At 48.4% G+C, this 19,189-nt stretch overlaps 1 protein-coding gene across 3 annotated transcripts in view; it reads left to right on the top strand.

The window, feature by feature from the left end:
* The window catches only part of kiaa0895l, a 68,491-nt gene that overhangs the window by 19,334 nt on the left and 29,968 nt on the right, over positions 1-19,189 (top strand). For all 3 annotated transcript variants that reach the window (XM_067997668.1, XM_067997667.1, XM_067997669.1), the window contains one exon: positions 48-191. In XM_067997668.1, the coding sequence (XP_067853769.1) occupies positions 48-191 (144 nt within the window). The remainder of the gene's footprint in view (positions 1-47; positions 192-19,189) is intronic.

Raw genomic sequence — 19,189 nt, forward strand, 5'->3', positions numbered from 1 at the left:
AGACGCAGTGGAGTAACCACAATCCCATTCCCTTGTCTCTCTTCCAGGCTGTTCGGATCATGAAGAGTGTGGTGGAGATGTACGGCAACTATGAGAACTTTGAGGTGGCAACGGGTGGCGCTATGCTGTCAAAGAGTAAAATCTGGACCTGCATCAGGAGCTACATGCGGAAGGAGGGATGTTCTGGAGAGGTGAGGACAATGAAAAAGGGTGTGTGTGTGTGTGTGTGTGGCTTCGTCTAGAACCCCACAGCTGCTTTGCCTCTGCAAAGCAAAAAAGAGGAAGTTCCTTGTGAAGAGGGCTTCAAACTCTGCAGGGTACCTGTAGCACTTGTCTACAGCTTCCAGCAGCCATTACAGAGTCAGCATGGCAGAGGGAGTCTTGCCAGTCTCTTGGGCAAGAAGTGATTGGCAATGGAAGAGGGCGCGATGGAAATTGAGAGGGGAATCTAAAAAGTGAATGGACAGGCCTAAATTCCCACAACCCCATGAATTAGCAACGGAGTAAACAGAAAGACGCAGAGGCAACAACAAGAGTGTCCGAGAGCCATGCAGGCAGGGAGAGGGAGAGGGAACAGGAACAAGTGGAAGTTAAAGAGAAGGATGGAGAGAAGGACACAGAAAGAGGCTGTGCGGGAGGCCTGCAGAGAGACATAATGGCCGGGAAATTCTGCAGGGAGTTCTCCCGATCTCCTGCTGGAAATGTGCCGGGAGACCAGCAGAATTCCTGGAGAAATGGGCACAGACGGCTACTTTCAGCTCTTTCCGCAGTTACGGCAGGAGAACAGGCGAATAATTTATTACTTTAGTCTGAGAGTTGGCGCAGGGGATCAGCTGGTTACAGATCATGAGAGCTGTCTGTAGGGAAGCCTTGATTCGGGTACAGTGGCTGTCAGGATCAGCTTCACGAATGGGTCACTGAGGGGGATTTTTGTAGAGTGCATGAAATTTAATGGCTCAGTTATATTGTACCAGTATCGGCAGCACATTTAACAGCACTGCGAGCAATGAGCCATTGGTGATATTTATATCACTATGACTGAGTGAAATTACTCCATGAGTAAGTAACACTCGCTCCGAGCTCTCGTCACTCGTCTCAGGCCAGACACACTTCAGGTGAATGTCCCAGCAAATCATTCCAATCTGAGCCCCCAAAAATCCGGGGGCTATCCTGCTGTATCATAGAATCATACAGCACAGAAGGAGGCGATTCGGCCCATCGTGCCTTTGCTGATTCTTTGAAAGCACTATCTAATTAGTGTCTCTCTCCTGCTCTTTCCCCAAAGCCCTGCAAATGTCTCTTTTTCAAGTATTTATCCAATACCCCTTTGAAGAATGTAGAAGCTCCCACGGCCTGGAGCCTTAAAGGGACCAGGGATGTGGTTAATAAAGATGTATCTGGTCAGACCAGCTGTGTCTCCCTGATGACCAGATGCTGAGGGTCGGGGGGGTGGGGGGCAGAGTTCATGCCAGGATTGTGACTTGGACCCCCGATTAAAGATCAATTTTTTTTTTAATGACTTTTTAAAAAGCATTTTGGGGGAGACCCCAACCCCACCTACCCCTCCCCACCTACCCCGCCCCCCCCCCCCCCCCCCGGTTTTCCTAGCCTGCCACCTCTGCCGGACTTTCTGGCATATGAACATGTGGAAATGACAGGCAGATAAAGTCCAGTTAGTCCATCAAGCCTGCCCCACACTCATGATGGCTGGACCATCACGACTAGACCCTCCCCCACCCCGCCCCCCTGCTGCAGCCATGTAATTTCCTGGGAGAGGCAAAAACCAAGGGGATAAACCCACTGCCAGCAAGGGGGAAAGAAAATCTGTAAAATTCCTCTCCGACCACCTCAGGTGATTGAAACCAGTCCAGGAGATCATGCTGACGTTAACTGTTAAATCACTTACCTTCTGTATGATGCGATCTCTGCCCAGTCAAGAACTGGTCCAGCTCTCTCCTGTAGGCATGCAGAGAGTCAACACCCACCACACCAGCCGGCAACATGCTCACTGCTCTTTGGGGGAAAAGAAGGTCCGCCTAACATCCAGTCTATACCTACCCTTACATAGTTTAAACTCATGTCCCCGGTCCTCCCTAATTTGTCAAACTGGAGTCATCTATCAACAGGCACGCTATCCTTCCCTTTTATTGTGTTTACAATGGCGAGTGCTCCAGATGGAATTCTGGTACCGCGTGTGGCAGACAAATCAAAGGGAGCCCCCCTCTCCCCTCGGTGCCAGAGGTCCTGGGCGGGCCCACCTTGGCACTTACGCCCCTCCCCCACCACCCGCAGATTTTCGGGGCCCAGATCTTTTCATTGATTGGAAATGGGGAGGTTCGATAGGCTGCCTGAGGTTTCATTTGAACAGCTGCAGTTCTTCCCTTATTAGGTCACATGCCAGTCTGTAGTTTGTCTCGGGGAGAGAGTACAAGCTTGTTTTCTCATATCATTGGCCCCAAGCTAAATAGAAACTGAAAAAGTATCTCATGACTTCCTCGTGTCTTTTGTTGAATCACTTTTCTAAAATAAAACAATTCTGTCACAGGCTATTGAGGAAGCTCATACACCCACTGTTGCAATGTTAGGGGGCATCGTTATTCACTGGAGTTCATTATTCACTGGCACTTCCAGCTGCCCAGTACTTGATCCAAATGGGTGACTGAGTTCTGGGGTAACAGGGCAAGCAAACAAGGAAAATCCCTGGTTCAATCCCTGGCCTGTTCCCTGGGTCAGGGAGGAGTCTGGTGCTACAATTGAAGAAGAAGAAGGAAAGACCTAGAGTCATACAGTGCCTTTCACGGCCTCAGGAAACCCCAAATTGCTTTACAGGCAATGAAATACTCATGAAGTGTAGTTACTGTTGTAATGTAGGGAAATGTGGCAGTCAATTTGCGCTCAGCAAACTCCCTCAAACAGCAATATGTTAATGACCAGATAATCTTTCTTTTAAAGTGATGTTGGTTGAGGGATAAATATTGGCCAGGGCACTGTGGAGAACGCCCCTGCTCTTCAAAATAGTGCCATGCGATCTTTTACGTCCACCCGAGAGGGCAGACGGGGCCTCGGTTTATCGTCTCGTCCAAAAGACAGCTCCCTCAGTACTGCACTGGAGTGTCAGCCTGGATTACGTGCTCGGGTCTCTGGAGCGGGGCTTGAGCCCACAACCTTCTGACTCAGAGATGAGAGTGCGGCCACTGAGCCACAGCTGACACCAGAATTGTATCCAAACTGTTCTCCTTCGTGGTTCAGAACTCTTAGGCATGCAATAGAAGGACTTCCTCTGGCCCATGTGCAAGATCCAGATCAAACTGTGAGGTGGATTTATGGCAAAAAAAAAGGGAACCTATTGCAGGGATGGAAGGCTCTAGCCTACAATGACTATCGCACTGAGCACCCTGGAGAGGGAGTAATTAGTTCGTACGGGAGAGTCTCCTGGCCTATTAGTACATGAGGCAACCCATTTCTTCCACTGCTGTCTGTCCAGAACAAGATGTCTGACTCTGATCAGATTATCATCTCGCCTTAACATCCATCAGATTGTGGTTCTCTACAATTCATGTTTCTATTAGCAGGTCTGTAACGGAATCGATTCTGTTTTGAAAGACATTTTTACCTGGTGGACAGGTCATTAGTCTGACTTACAACCCCCGACCAGGAGGACCTGTAGACTGCCTTTGAGTCTGACTCCTACCCTTTGACCTGTCTGGCTATGGTGGTACCTACTGGAAGTTATGCTCCTGCCACCATAGCTCTTCAGGGTCATAGGAGGTCACAAGCCTTCCCACCACATCAAGGTGCAGTCCCTAGGGAAGGACAGGGAGTAAGCCTCATGGTGGGCACACCTCTTCCCCAAAAAAAACCCCTGATGTGAGGACCTGAATTAAGCAGTTGTAATGAGTCAAACCGCTACATGGCACTGGACTAGAATGGCAAGGTGGCTTACATGTCATATTCTGTGTAGTACTCTGTGCCACATTGAAGGCCCCTGTCTATTGTATAGTTGATGAGGGAATGGGAACATATACTCATTGATTCTGGGCTTGGTGCCTACCATGATGGACTGTGATGTAGGGAGACATGTAGTTGCTTCAGAAGCTCAGCACCTCCAGCTGGTGGAGCCAGCTTTCAGTGGGATATGGCATGTGTCCATGTTGTAGTCAGGATGATGGTAGCAATATTCACACACATCTTATGGTGAGTTGTGCTACTCAACATGCTGCTTGTGAGGAGATCCTGGTACTTTGTGTCCGCCTCTTGAGAGCTCAAACCTGCTCCTGCCAGTTGTCTAATGACCAGCTAGTGATTATCCTGCGTGTGGGGAGGGAGGTAAGTGGATTCTCTTTGGGGTTGGGGTGGTTCTAAGATCACTCTCCTGTTGATGGAAGATCAGAACCAAGTAAACCCTTGGTGGAAGACTTGGTAATACAATACCTGGAGTGTGCAGGTCTGAAACACTCCAAGGCACTGTTCACCGACCAGCTACTCTGGCTCGCTAATTGAACCTGAAGGGGGCTGGAATATTTCCTACTCAGCCCCAGATAACCTTGAATGGTAATGTCCTAACAGATAGGAGGGGTACCAATGCTCTGTGCTGCCAAGGCTGTGCAATTGTAGCTTCGCATTGTTCATTGTTTCTTCCAGTATGCTCTTGTCAGCATTAAATTACTTGCAGATATAACTCATCTCGCAAAAGCTTAACTGTAGCCTCTGTCCCCATGGCACCTCCAACAACTAATGTCTGCAGATGTAATACACTTACACATGTTTCCTGCATCCAGGCCATTTATGTAGATAAGAAACAACAAAACCACTGACTGCTGTAATATCCACTGCAGAACCTTTCCAGTCGGCAGTGAGTCTTTCATTAACGAGCACCTCACAGACTCCCTCCCTCCTTCAGACACGGGAATATATGACATCTGGCACAGGAGATTCGTTTAGATAGTAGTTTATTTATTTAAGGAAGAAATCTCACTACCGTACAAGTTTACAGCTGATTCTCTTTCTTATTCTATGTTTTTTACTCTCTATTTATATTTCTCTGTGTTCATTCCCTCTTGCTCGATCTCTTTCTCTTATTCTCTCTCCATTCTATTTCTCTTTTTCACTCAGCTGTTCATTTTCTCTTTCTCTGTGTTTTCTGTCTCTCTATTCTCTTTTTTTAGAGCTCTTCTCTTTTTTTGATTTCTCTTGAGTTTCCTTTACGTTCAGATCTTCCTTTTCCTCTGGATTCTTCTACATCTCTTGCTGTTTTTCTATCCCACTCTGTTCTCTTTACTCTTTGAGTTCTCTATTATCTCTCTCCGCTCTGAGCTTAGCTTTCCTTTCTCTTTAAGCTTGTCACTCTCTATTTTTCTCTTTCACTCTGTTCCAAGTTTTTTTCCCTTTCTCTTTCCTTACACACTCTATCTCTGTCTCTTCTTTTCTTCTATCTTCCTCTATCTCTTTCAATTTCGCCCTCCTTTCCTCCTTTTCTGTCTCCTCGCACTCGTTCTGAACCATTGCTTTCCTGCGTGGTATTTTTCAATATACCCTCGCTAAGATATTGCCAACGTGGATTTGAATTCAGGAGCTACAGACAAAGCTGCCTTGAGGGCTGATAAGATCCTTTGCTGTATAAATTACTGCCTCCTTTTGTGGAGGTACTGAACCACTGGGGAGTACAGCAGATGTCACTGGCCCGTCTAGCATCACAAGTAAACGTCAATGTGCATGTCGCTGCACTTCCAGCAGTAAAGCTGGAAATCTGACATCGAGCCAAGATCCTGCAGCTTTCCATCGTTCTGGTGAAAAGAGCCACTCAATCCCCTTGGATCCTCTCGAGATCGATTAGCCGTGAGCACCTCAGGAGTGAAAGAACTCGCCCGTCTGAGGCCAGTCATTCTGTGGTGGTTTTCTTTTGTTGTCGTTAACCATTAACCATTTCCTGACCCCACGGTTTTCTGTCAGCGCCGCTCCTCTGCTGACATCACCGTGGGCCGATTGCCAGGAAGCATCCGGAAAGGATCAGATGGAAGGAGACAGTCCTATTCAACCTTGATTTCCCTCGCCCCCCTCCCTCTCCCCTCCCCAAGAAGAGATTCAGTGTTGCAGATGTAATGATGTGGCACTGTAAAGAGTGCGTGCCCTGTCGGAAGGGTTAACTGTCTGAGGCAATCGAACCTATTTGATGCAAGTCCCTGGAAACGTTCATACATCTGAATCTCCCGGCTGAGCCTGATTTAAATTGTTTTGACTGATTTGAAGCCATGATCTGCTGCTGTCTGCAGAGATGCAGAGTGGAGCTGCCCTGTGTATTAGTAAGCTGCTATTGTGTCACTGAACTCCATCTGAACCTAGGAACCAAAGCGAGAGAAATTTCCCCCTCGCCGTTATTTCTAGTGAAACCTTTCTAGCCTTGAGAGGAAATCTTTTCATTATCTTAATCGCGTATAGCGACTGACAGACAGAAAGGCCTCAAATCTCCAATACATATATACAGAATGATCTGTATTTTTTTTTCCCTTGTTATCTTTGTAACTCTGTAAGGCATTACCAGCCTACTCCGTAGTGTTGGGACCCTAGTCAGAGAATCCTGATTCCAGTTCCTACTTTGACTGTAAACGGAACCATTTTCTTTACTGTTACCACAACCTGCATTTATATAGCACCTTTAACATAGTAAAACGTCCCAAGGCGTTTCACAGGAGCGTTATCAAACAAAATTTGACACCGAGCCACATAAGCAGGCATTAGGACAGGTGACCAAAAGCTTGGCCGAAGAAATAGATTTTTAAGGCGTGTCTTAAAGGAGGAGAGAGAGGTTTAGGGAGGCAATTCCAGAGCTTAGGGCCAGGCAGCTGAAGACACGGCTGTCAATGCTGGAGCGATTTAAAATCATGGATGCACAAGAGTCCAGGATTGGGGGAGCGCAGAGATCTGAGGGTTGTAGGGCTGGAGGAGGTTACAGAGATAGTGAGGGGTGAGGCCATGGAGGGATTTGAAAACAAGAATGAGAATTTTAAAACTGAGGCGACACTGGACCAGGAGCCAATGTAGGTTGGCGAGCAGAGGGGTGATGGGTTTATGCAGTTTTTTTGGTTGCAACTTGTTGACCTATATTCACAGTGTACGGTATACCTTGGACCTCATGGCATAGGCAGTGTACATGGTGCATTGTGATAATATGATATCTATGATGTATTGTGGGAAATACAGCATGGTATATTGTGGTAATATACAGTATACATAGTTATCATAGAAAGTTACGGCACAGAAGGAGGCCATTCGACCCACCGTGTCCGTGCCGGCTGATAAAGAGCTATCCAGCTTAATCCCACTTTCCAGTACTTGGTCCGTAGCCTTGTAGGTTACAGCACTTCAAGTGCACTTCCAAGTATTTTTTAATGAGTTGAGGGTTTCTGCCTCTACCACCCTTTCAGGCATTGAGTTCCAGACCCCCAGCAACCCCTAGGTGAAAAATTTCTCCTCAGCTCCCTTCTACCAATTACTTTAAATCTAGGCCCCCTGGTCACTGACTCCTCTGCTAAGGGAAATAGGTCCTCCCTATCTACTCTATCTAATCCCGTCATAATTTTGTATACCTCAATTAAATCTCCCCTCAATCTCCTTTGTTCCAAAGAAAACAACCCCAGCCTATCCAATCTTTTCTCATAGCTAAAATTCTCCAGCCCTGGCAACATCCTCATAAATCTCCTCTGTACCTTCTCTAGTGCAATCACATCTTTCCTGTAATGTGGTGACCAGAATTGTACACAGTACTCAAATTGTGGCCTAACCAATGTTTTATACAATTCTAGTATAACCTCCCTGCTCTTATATTCTGTGCCTAGGCTAATAAAGGAAAGTATCCCGTCTGCCTTTTTAACCACCTTATCTACCTGTCCTGCTACCTTCGGGGATCTGTGGACATGCACTCCAAGGTCCCTCACTTCCTCTACACCTCTCAGTATCCTCCCATTTATTGTGTATTCCCTTGCCTTGTTTGCCCTCCCCAAATGCATTACCTCACACTTCTCCGGATTGAATTCCATTTGCCACTTTTCTGCCCACCTGACCAGTCCATTGATATCTTCCTGCAGACTACAGCTTTCCTCCTCACTATCAACCACACGGCCAATTTTTGTATCGTCTGCAAGCTTCTTGATCAAGCCCCCCACATTCAAGTCCAAATCAGTAATATATATCCCAAAAAGCAAGGGTCCTAGTACTGAGCCTTGCGGGACCTCACTGACAACAGCCTTCCAGTCGCAAAAACACCCATCAACCATCACCCTTTGCTTCCTGCCACTGAGCCAATTTTGGATCCAACTTGCCACTTTCCCTTGGATCCCATGGGCTTTTACTTTTTTGACCAGTCTGCCATGTGGGAGCTTGTCAAAAGCCTTGCTAAAATCCATGTACACTACATCAAGTGGACTACCCTCATCGATCCTCCTTGTTAACTCCTCAAAAAATTTAATCATTAGTCAGATACAACCTTCCCGTAACATATCCATGCTGACTGTCCTTGATTAACCCGTGCCTTTTAAATGACGATTTATGCTGTCCCTCAAAATCGGTTCCAATAATTTACCCACCACCGAGGTTAGACGAACTGGCTTATAATTACTCGGTCTATCTCTTTCTCCCTTTTTAAGCAACTGTAAAATGTTAGCATTCCTCCAGCACCACGCCTGCAACCAGGGACGATTGGAAAATGATGGTCAGAGCCTCCGTTATTTCTTCCCTTGGTTCTCTTAGCAGCCTGGGATACATTTCATCCAGGCCTGGCAATTTATCTACTTTCAAAGATGCTAAATTCCTTAATGCTTCCCCTTTCACTATGTTTATCCTATCCAATATTTCACACTCTTCGTCCTTAACTACAATCTCTGCATTGTCCCCTCTCTTGTGAAGACAGACGCAAAGTATTCATTAAGAACCATACCCACATCTTCCGCCTCCACACATAGGTTACCTTTTTTGGTCTCTAATAGGCCCTACTCTTTCCTTAGTTATCCTCTTGGTCTTTATGTATTTATAAAACATTTTTGGTTTTTCCTTAATTTTACTTGCCAGTATTTTTTCATGCCCTCTCTTTGCTTTCCTCATTTCCTTTTTTAATTTCACCCCGTACTTTCTGTTCTCCTCTAGGCTTTCCGCAGCATTGAGCTCTTGGTGTCTGACATAAGCTTCCCTTTTTTGCCTTATCTTACCTTGTATGCTCCTTGTCATCCAGGAGGCTCTAGATTTGGAAGTCCCACCCTTTTTCTTTGTGGGAATATGTTTACTCTGAACCCTTTGAATCTCCCACTTGAATGCCTCCCACTGCTCTGACACTGATTTACCTTAGGGAAGAGCGACCAAAACATGATAGAATTCCTCATTAAGATGGAGAGTGAAGTAGTTAAATCCGAAACTAGGAACCTGAATCTAAATAAATGAACATACGAAAGTATGAGATGCGAGTTGGCTATGATAGATTGGGGAACTTTACGAAAAGGGATGACAGTGGATAGGAAATGGCTAATATTTAAAGAAAGTTTTCAGGAATTACAACAATTATTCATTCCTGTCTGGCGCAAAAATAAAACAGGAAAGGTAGCTCAACTGTGGCTTACAAAAGAAATTAGGGATAGTATTAGATCCAAAGAGGAGACATATAAAATTGCCAGAAAAAGTGGCAAGCCTGAGGATTGGGAGAAGTTCAGAATTCAGCAAAGGAGGACAAAGAGATTGATTAAGAGGGGAAAAATAGAGTATGAGAGTAAACTAGCAGGGAACATAAAAACTGACTGTAAAAGCTTCTATAAATATGTCAAGAGAAAAAGATTAGTGAAGACAATTGTAGGTCCCTTACAGTCAGAAATGGGGGAAATTATAATGGGGAACAAAGAAATGGCAGAACAATTAAACACATACTTTGGTTCTGTCTTCACAAAGGAGGACACAAATAACCTGCCAGAAATGTTAGGGAACCAAGGGTCTAGTGAGAGGGAGGAACTGAAGGAAACCAGTATTAGTAAAAAAAATAGTGCTAGGGAAATTAATGGGGCTAAAGGCTGACAAATCCCCAGGACCTGATAATCTACATCCCAGAGTACTAAAGGAAGTGGCCCTGGAAATAGTGGATGCATTGGTGATCATCTTCCAAAATTCTATAGACTCTGGAACAGTTCCTACTGATTGGAGGGTGGCAAATGTAACCCCACTATTTAAAAAAGGAGGGAGAGAAAAAACAGGGAATTACAGACCAGTTAGCCTAACATCAGTAGTGGGGAAAATGCTGGAGTCTATTGTAAAAGATGTGATAACAGAACACTTGGAAGGCATTAACAGGATTGGACAAAGTCAGCATGGGTTTATGAAAGGGAAATCATGCTTAACAAATCTACTGGAGTTTTTTGAGGATGTAACTAGTAGAATAGATAGGGGAGAACCAGTGGATGTGGTGTGTTTGGATTTTCAGAAGGCTTTTGATAAGGTCCCACACAAGAGGTTAGTGTGCAAAATTAAAGCACATGGGATTGGGGGGAATATACTGGCATGGATTGAGAATTGGTTGACAGACAGGAAACAGAGAGTAGGAATAAATGGATCTTTTTCCGGGTGGCAGGCAGTGACTAGTGGGGTACCGCAGGGATCAGTGCTTGGGCCCCAGCTATTCACTATATATCAATGATTTGGATGAGGGAACTGAATGTAACATTTCCAAGTTTGCAGACCACACAAAGCTGGGGTGGAATGTGAGCTGTGAGAAGGATGCAAAGAGGCTCCAATGTGAATTAGACAAGTTGGGTGAGTGGGCAAGAACATGGCAGATGCAGTATATCCACTTTGGTTGTAAAAACAGAAAGGCAGATTATTATCTGAATGATCAGATTGGGAATAGTGATAGATTGGGAAAAGTGGAGGTGCAACGAGACCTGGGTGTCCTTGTATACCAGTCGCTGAAAGCGAGCATTCAGGTTCAGCAAGCAGTTAGGAAGGCGAACGGTATGTTGGCCTTCATTGCAAGAGGATTTGAGTACAGGAACAGGGATGTCTTACTGCAGTTATTTGGGGCCTTGGTGAGACCACATCTGGAGTATTGGGCTCGATATTGCCAGGGCTGCAGATTCGCGGCGGGGGGTCTATTGGGCGCGTGGGTAACGCGCCCGGCGAAATCAGTCTGCCCCCCGTGCGATCGCGGCCTAATTGGATCCACTTACCTGGTCTTCCGGGTTCCCCACTGCTGATCTGTGCGTCGGGCGACTGCGCATGCGCAGTAAGATCTGTCAGCTGGAGGAGCTCTATTTAAAGGGGCAGTCCTCCACTGACAGATGCTGCAACAAACAGGAAAAAATACAGCATGGAGCAGCCCAGGGGGAAGGCTGCTCCCAGTTTAATGATGCCTCACTCCAGGTATCATTAGATGGGGTGAGGAGGAGGGGGAGGACAGAGATCTTCCCCCCGGCGGGCGGGAGGACGCGGCCCGCCTCTGCCACCAGGAAGGCCTGGCTCGAGGTGGCAGAGGAGGTCACCTGCACCACCAACATATCGCCCACCTGCATACAGTGCAGGAGGCGCTGCAATGACCTAAGTAGGTCAGCCAAAGTGAGTACACTTACTCATTCCCCTACACTCCATCTGCCACATCACCGCCCCCACCCCACATCTCCTTCTGCACTGCCAACACTACTCTGTCACATCACCCCTCACATAGTATCTATGATATATTGTGGTAGTTTTGGTACATTGACAAAAATCGGGCAGGTTGTAAAATGAGTGGCCGATTCACTACATCCTGTTTCCCATTCAGCGTTAGTGAAAATTCATCCCTAATAGCAGCAGCATTGATCTATAGGCTTTAATTTTTTAACTTTATATACATACAAGTGAAATTATATTTGAGACAGCATGCAGCAAAATTAATAGGGCATGAATTGCTGAGTCCCCAGAGTGGACAGAGTGGAATGCTGTCTCCTGATCACTGAACAAATGGTTCGAGGTTTCTTCAAAGCACAGCAGGTGATTACTGATTTACAGAGCAGCAATATATATAGCACAGCACTTAAACACCGAGCTCTGTGCCACGTCTGGGAGGAGACATCGAGGAGGGGGAGGGAATGGGAGTGCAAAGTTTACTGGGTGACCTTTCACCATTCAGGCCAATGGAAGTGACAATGAGAGGAGAGGAGAGGAGGGGAAGGGGAGGGGAAGGGGAGGGGAGGGGTGGAGGGAGCAAGCAGGAGAGGGAATGAGGAGGGGGAGGAGGAATGGAATGAGAAAGGAGGTGGGGGGGAAGAGAGAGAGAGAGAGAGAAAATGGGCCAAGAGGGGAATGGGGGAGGGGAGGGGGAGAGGAAGTGGGGAGAGGAGGAGGAGGAGGAGGAGGGAGAAGGTAGAAGAGGAAAGAGTGGAGAGGGAGAGAGAGGAAATAGGGGAGAGAGGAAGTGGGAGGGGGAGAGAGGGAGAAGGTCAGGGAACAGCAACTGTCCAACCGACCTTTGCTTTAAGAACATAGAACATATATAAGAACATAAGAAATAGTAGCAGGAGTAGGCAATCCGGCCTCTCAAGCCTGCTCCACCATTCAGTAAGATCATGGCTGATCATCTACCTCAACGCCATTTTCCTGCACTATCCCCATATCCCTTGATGCCTTTAATATCTGGAAATCTATCGATCCCTGTTTTGAATGTACTCAATGACTGAGCTCCTACAGCCCTCTGGGGTAGAGAATTCCAAAGATTCACCACCCTCTGAGTGAAGAAATCTCTCCTCAACTCAGTCCTAAATGGCCTACCCCTTATTCTGAGACAATGACCCCTGGTTCTAGACTCCCCAGCCAGTGGAAACATCCTCCCTGCATCTACCCTGTCGAGCCCTGTAAGAATTTTGTATGTTTCAATGAGAACAGGCTACATGTCACGGCACGGTCAAAGACAAACCTGAACAAATAAATACTAGTTTATCCCAGCCTGCACTGAATTAGCTGCTCTCAGAGATGGCAGCAATTGGGGGTGTAATGGTAAGCCTCAGGGCCCCTATACAAGGGGAAGGGGAAAAAATTAACCAGGGATCCCACTCGTCTTTTGCTATCTCGTGACCCTTGCTGGAAATGAGCGTGTTGTGGCTATCTGGTGGAGACAGGATCGAGTTCAGTGGTGACGCTACCCTTGGTCGAATGGCCGCCTTATTTTATCCCTGGGCTGATAATATAAAGAATGGCCACTTGGACAAGAGCCACTGGTATCCACGTACATGTATCCTAGCGTGTGTCTGCTCCACTGGGAGAAGAGGAGAGAAAAGCCAAAAAATGTTAGCTGAGCAGAGCTATTGCTAAATAATAAATGAACCAGGTTGAGTGGAGTGAATTTCATTTAATTTCTGATCGATTGGTGTTTGTAGTGAAGTAGGCGCCTGTCTCTGACTTTACACGTGATTGAATGGTGATATGTCGCCTTAGAATAAACCCGCAGTGTTTGATTCCCAGGAGTGGCAGTACAGCATGAACTCAGACACTGTCTGCTCGGTAACTGCACATCTAAAGCATTCTGCTCCAATTACAGTTCACCCAGAGGTCATCGTCCGGAGCAACATCTTTCCAGTTTTTTTTTGATAGACGTGTGACATTCAATACAAAGAAATGCGAGAAGTTTACCAAACCTCTGTTGGCTAATGAGGAAACTCTGCGGAGAACAAATCTAATTGAGTTGGAGATTCAGTAAATACTGTCACATTCGAAGGGACCCCTGTAAATACTGACGCACTCCCAGAGACCCTCTATAAATACTGACACACTCCCAGAGACCCTCTATAAATACTGACACACTCCCAGAGACCCTCTATAAATACTGACGCACTCCCAGAGACCCTCTATAAATACTGACGCACTCCCAGAGACCCTCGATAAATACTGACGCACTCCCAGAGACCCTCTATAAATACTGACACACTCCCAGAGACCCTCTATAAATACTGACACACTCCCAGAGACCCTCTATAAATACTGACGCACTCCCAGAGACCCTCTATAAATACTGACACACTCCCAGAGACCCTTTATAAATACTGACGCACTCCCAGAGACCCTCTATAAATACTGACGCACTCCCAGAGACCCTCTATAAATACTGACACACTCCCAGAGACCCTCTATAAATACTGACACACTCCCAGAGACCCTCTATAAATACTGACACACTCCCAGAGACCCTCTATAAATACTGACGCACTCCCAGAGACCCTCTATAAATACTGACACACTCCCAGAGACCCTTTATAAATACTGACGCACTCCCAGAGACCCTCTATAAATACTGACACACTCCCAGAGACCCTTTATAAATACTGACGCACTCCCAGAGACCCTCTATAAATACTGACGCACTCCCAGAGACCCTCTATAAATACTGACACACTCCCAGAGACCCTCTATAAATACTGACACACTCCCAGAGACCCTCTATAAATACTGACACACTCCCAGAGACCCTCGATAAATACTGACGCACTCCCAGAGACCCTCTATAAATACTGACACACTCCCAGAGACCCTCTATAAATACTGACACACTCCCAGAGACCCTCTATAAATACTGACGCACTCCCAGAGACCCTCTATAAATACTGACACACTCCCAGAGACCCTTTATAAATACTGACGCACTCCCAGAGACCCTCTATAAATACTGACGCACTCCCAGAGACCCTCTATAAATACTGACGCACTCCCAGAGACCCTCTATAAATACTGACGCACTCCCAGAGACCCTCTATAAATACTGACACACTCCCAGAGACCCTCTATAAATACTGATGCACTCCCAGAGACCCTCTATAAATACTGACGCACTCCCAGAGACCCTCTATAAATACTGATGCATTCCCAGGGACCCCCCTGTAAATACTGACACACTGGGCCCGATTTTAGCACCCGCTATCGGGTGCGTTCTCGGCAGGGGGGCCTCGAAAATCGTGAAATGCAGGATCCCGACCGGATCCCGCCTCGATCCCGCCCACTTCCGGGTTCCCCGCTGACGCGCCGGCGTGCGCAATTAAAGCCAGCGGGATGCCACTTGAGAGTATTTATGTCGCTATTTCAGGTCATTAACTGACCTGATTAAGGGACTGTGTGTGATTTTGGATCAACATGGGACTGTTTCACACACTGGGGGAAACACTCCCAGATTGAATGGACGTGTTGCAGCTGTCAGCCTGTGGCAGCTGCAAGGTCCATTTGACAGGTGGTGGGGGGAGACCCTCACTCATTGCAGGAGGCCACTCTGTCACTTGGGACAAAGTTTGGCCTCCACCACCCTCCTCCTGACGGTCAAAGTCACCAACCTGCACACTTACCCCGGGGTCCGGAGACATGTACCTACCTTGCGGACCCCCTCAGATGTACACCTTGCGGATGGGGGCCGCCGTAGCTGCAGTCATGACCTCCTCGGAGGGCGAACAGCATCACCAGCCTCGCCATCCACGCCGTCCACCTCTGACACGTGGAGTTCCACAACAGAGTGCTGTGACACATCCACCTGTACAGCAGGAGGGAGGGCTACCGCAGAGAGAGATGCGTCGCAGAGGGCACTACCCTCGCCACAGGTTCCACAGACCGAGGCTCAGCTTCCTGGACCTCTCTGAGCAGCAGTGCACACGGAGGCTCAGAGTCACTCGACATGTAGCCGTGGACATCTGCAGCCTCTTTCATGCCGAGCTGTTCCCGGCTGGCCCGTGCAGCATCTTCCGACCTGTCGCTGTCAAAGTCACCACTGCCCTCCCGAACTTCTCCTCCGCAGCCTTCCAGGGTGCCACCGGAGACATCGCCGATGTCTCTCAGTCGTCTGCGCAGAAGAGCCCTGCAAATACACCTACACCCACTCTGCAGTGACACAATGTGTGGCATCAGTGGTGGGTCGTCATAGTGATACCCAGGAGCGGGCATTATTGCACAAACCGGACAGGATTCGCGGAGACATGGCAGTAGTGGTGCCAATATAATGTGTGATGTGAGTTGTTCTGAAATTCAATATAAGTAACAACCATGACAAACCCTCAAACACCCTTGTGCATCCCCTTCATGCTCACGACACGTTTGCCTCACGCTGCCTACTGCACATTTGTGATGCATGCCCTGTGGCTGCAGCACAGGTAGTGGCAGGTTGAGTGAGGCTGGCCGTGAGAGAGATGCACGAGAGGGTGAGTATGGGATAGAGCCATGAGATTGTATGAGGATTGGGTTGCGTGGTAGTGGCGGGGTGAGTACTGGCGAGGTGAGTAGGTGCAGGTAAGATGAGGATGGGGTTTGAGTGGGTATGAGGGGTGATGTGACAGAGTAGTGTTGGCCGTGCAGAAGGAGATGTGGGGTGGGGGCAGTGCTGTGGCAGATGGAGTGTAGGGGAAAGACTACGTGTACTCACTGTGGCTGACCTACTGAGGTCATTGGACCGCCTCCTGCACTGTGTGCAGGTGGGCGATATGTTGGTGACGCGGGTGACCCCCTCTGCCACCTCGAGCCAGGCCTTCCTGGTGGCGGAGGCGGGCCGCTTCCTCCCGCACGCCGGGTGGACGATCTCTGTCCTCCCCCTCCTCCTCACCCCATGTATTGATACCTGGGGTGAGGCATCATTAAACTGGGAGCAGCCTTCCCCCTGGGCTGCTCCATGCAGTCATCTTTGCTATTGGTTGCAGCATCTGTCAGTGGAGGACTGCCCCTTTAAATAGAGCGCCTCCAGCTGACAGATCTTACTGCGCATGTGCAGCCCGCCCGACGCGCAGATCAGCAGTGGGGAACCCGGAGGAGCAGGTAAGTGGCTCCAATTAGTGGTTTGCCTGCTACGATCGCGCGGGAAACCCACTAATTTCACCGGGCGCGTTACCCACGCGCCCGCTTGCCCATCCGCCAAGAACTCGCACCCCTGGTAAAATCGGGCCCACTCTCTCTGGGACCCCCTGTAAATACTGACACACACTCCCAGCGACCCCATGGAAATACTGACACACTCCCAGGGACCCCCTGTAAAGACTGGTACTCCCTCATGGACCCCTGTAAATACTGACATGCTCCCAGGGACCCCCTGTAAATACTGACACGCTCCCAGGGACCCCCTGTAAATACTGACACACTCTCAGGGACCCCCTGTAAATACTGACACACTCCCAGGGACCCCCTGTAAATACTGACACTCCCAGGGACCCCCTGTAAATACTGACACACTCCCAGGGACCCCCTGTAAATACTGACACACTCCCAGGGACCTCCTGTAAATACTGACACACTCCCAGGGACCCCCTGTAAATACTGGTACTCTCTCATGGACCCCTGGAAATACTGACACACTCCCAGGGACCCCCTGTAAATACTGACACACTCCCAGGGACCCCCTGTAAATACTGACATGCTCCCAGGGACCCCCTGTAAATACTGACACACTCCCAGGGACCCCCTGTAAATACTGACACACTCCCAGGGACCCCCTGTAAATACTGACACGCTCCCAGGGAACCCCTGTAAATACTGACACACTCCCAGGGACCCCCCCTGTAAATACTGACACACTCCCAGGGACCCCCTGTAAATACTGACACGCTCCCAGGGACCCCCTGTAAATACTGACACACTCCCAGGGACCCCTCCCTGTAAATACTGACACACTCCCAGGGACCCCCCCTGTAAATACTGACACACATCCAGGTCCACCTATGAATACTGACTCACTCTTTCAGGGTCCCCCTGTACATATTGTCACACTTTCTCAGTGTGTGTGCATGTGAGCATGTGTGCGTGTGTAAGTGAGTGTGTTAGTATTTACATGGGGTCCCTGGAAGTGTGCCAGTATTTACAGGGGGTTCCTGACAGAGTGTGAGTGAGTGTGTGCATGGGTGTGTGTATGTGTGTGAGTGAGTGTGTGCATATGTGTGTGAGTGCAGGAGGCAATAGCAGGCTGGAGTTGAACTGTGGAGATGATAGCACAGGGATGGATGTTGTGGTTTTAAGCAATGTTTATGCACCGTTTTCCATGGGGTAATTTAATGGGAGCAGTTGCACACGACCCACAGAAACAGTTGGGCTTGGTTGTTGAATGGTTTTCCTCGCTCTTTAATAGGAACTCCGCTGAGCACAGTTAGTGGGCGTCAGCAAAGGACTGGCGCATTGCTGCCTTCACCTGCTGTGTTACAGACTGGTAGGGGATGGGTTCACTGTGTCACAGACCGGTAGGGGATGGGTTCACTGTGTTACAGACCGGTACGGGATGGGTTCACTGTGTCACAGACCGGTAGGGGATGGGTTCACTGTGTTACAGACCGGTACGGGATGGGTTCACTGTGTCACAGACCGGTAGGGGGTGGGTTCACTGTGTTACAGGCCGGAGGAGATGGGTTCACTGTGTTACAGGCTGGTATAGGATGGGCTCGCTGTGTTACAGGCTGGTACAGGATGGGTTCACTCTGTTACAGACCAGTAGGGGATGGATTCACTGTGTTACAGGCTGTTACAGGGTGGGTTTACTATGTTACAGATCGGTATGGGATGGGTTCACAGTGTCACAGACCGGTAGGGGATGGGTTCACTGTGTTACAATCCGGTACGGGATTGGTTCACTGTGTTACAGACCGGTAGGGGATGGGTTCACTGTGTTACAGACCGGTACGGGATGGGGTCACTGTGTTACAGGCTGGTACAGGAATGGTTCACTCTCTTACAGACCAGTAGGGGATGGGTTCACTGTGTTACAGGCTGTTACAGGATGGGTTCACTGTGTTACAGACCGGTAGGGGATGGATTCACTGTGTTACAGACCGGTACGGGATGGGTTCACTGTGTTACAGACCGGTACGGGATGGGGTCACTGTGTTACAGGCTGGTACAGGAATGGTTCACTCTCTTACAGACCAGTAGGGGATGGGTTCACTGTGTTACAGGCTGTTACAGGATGGGTTCACTGTGTTACAGACCGGTAGGGGATGGGTTCACTGTGTTACAGACCGGTACGGGATGGGTTCACTGTGTTACAGACCGGTAGGGGATGGGTTCACTGTGTTACAGACCGGTACGGGATGGGTTCACTGTGTTACAGACCGGTAGGGGATGGGTTCACTGTGTCACAGACCGGTACGGGATGGGTTCAATGTGTTACAGACCGGTACGGGATGGGTTCACTGAGTTACAGACCGGTACGGATGGGTTCACTGTGTTACAGAACGGTAGGGGATGGGTTCAC

The sequence above is a fragment of the Heptranchias perlo genome, chromosome 16 (assembly GCF_035084215.1).
Source record: "Heptranchias perlo isolate sHepPer1 chromosome 16, sHepPer1.hap1, whole genome shotgun sequence".
NCBI lineage: Eukaryota > Metazoa > Chordata > Chondrichthyes > Hexanchiformes > Hexanchidae > Heptranchias > Heptranchias perlo.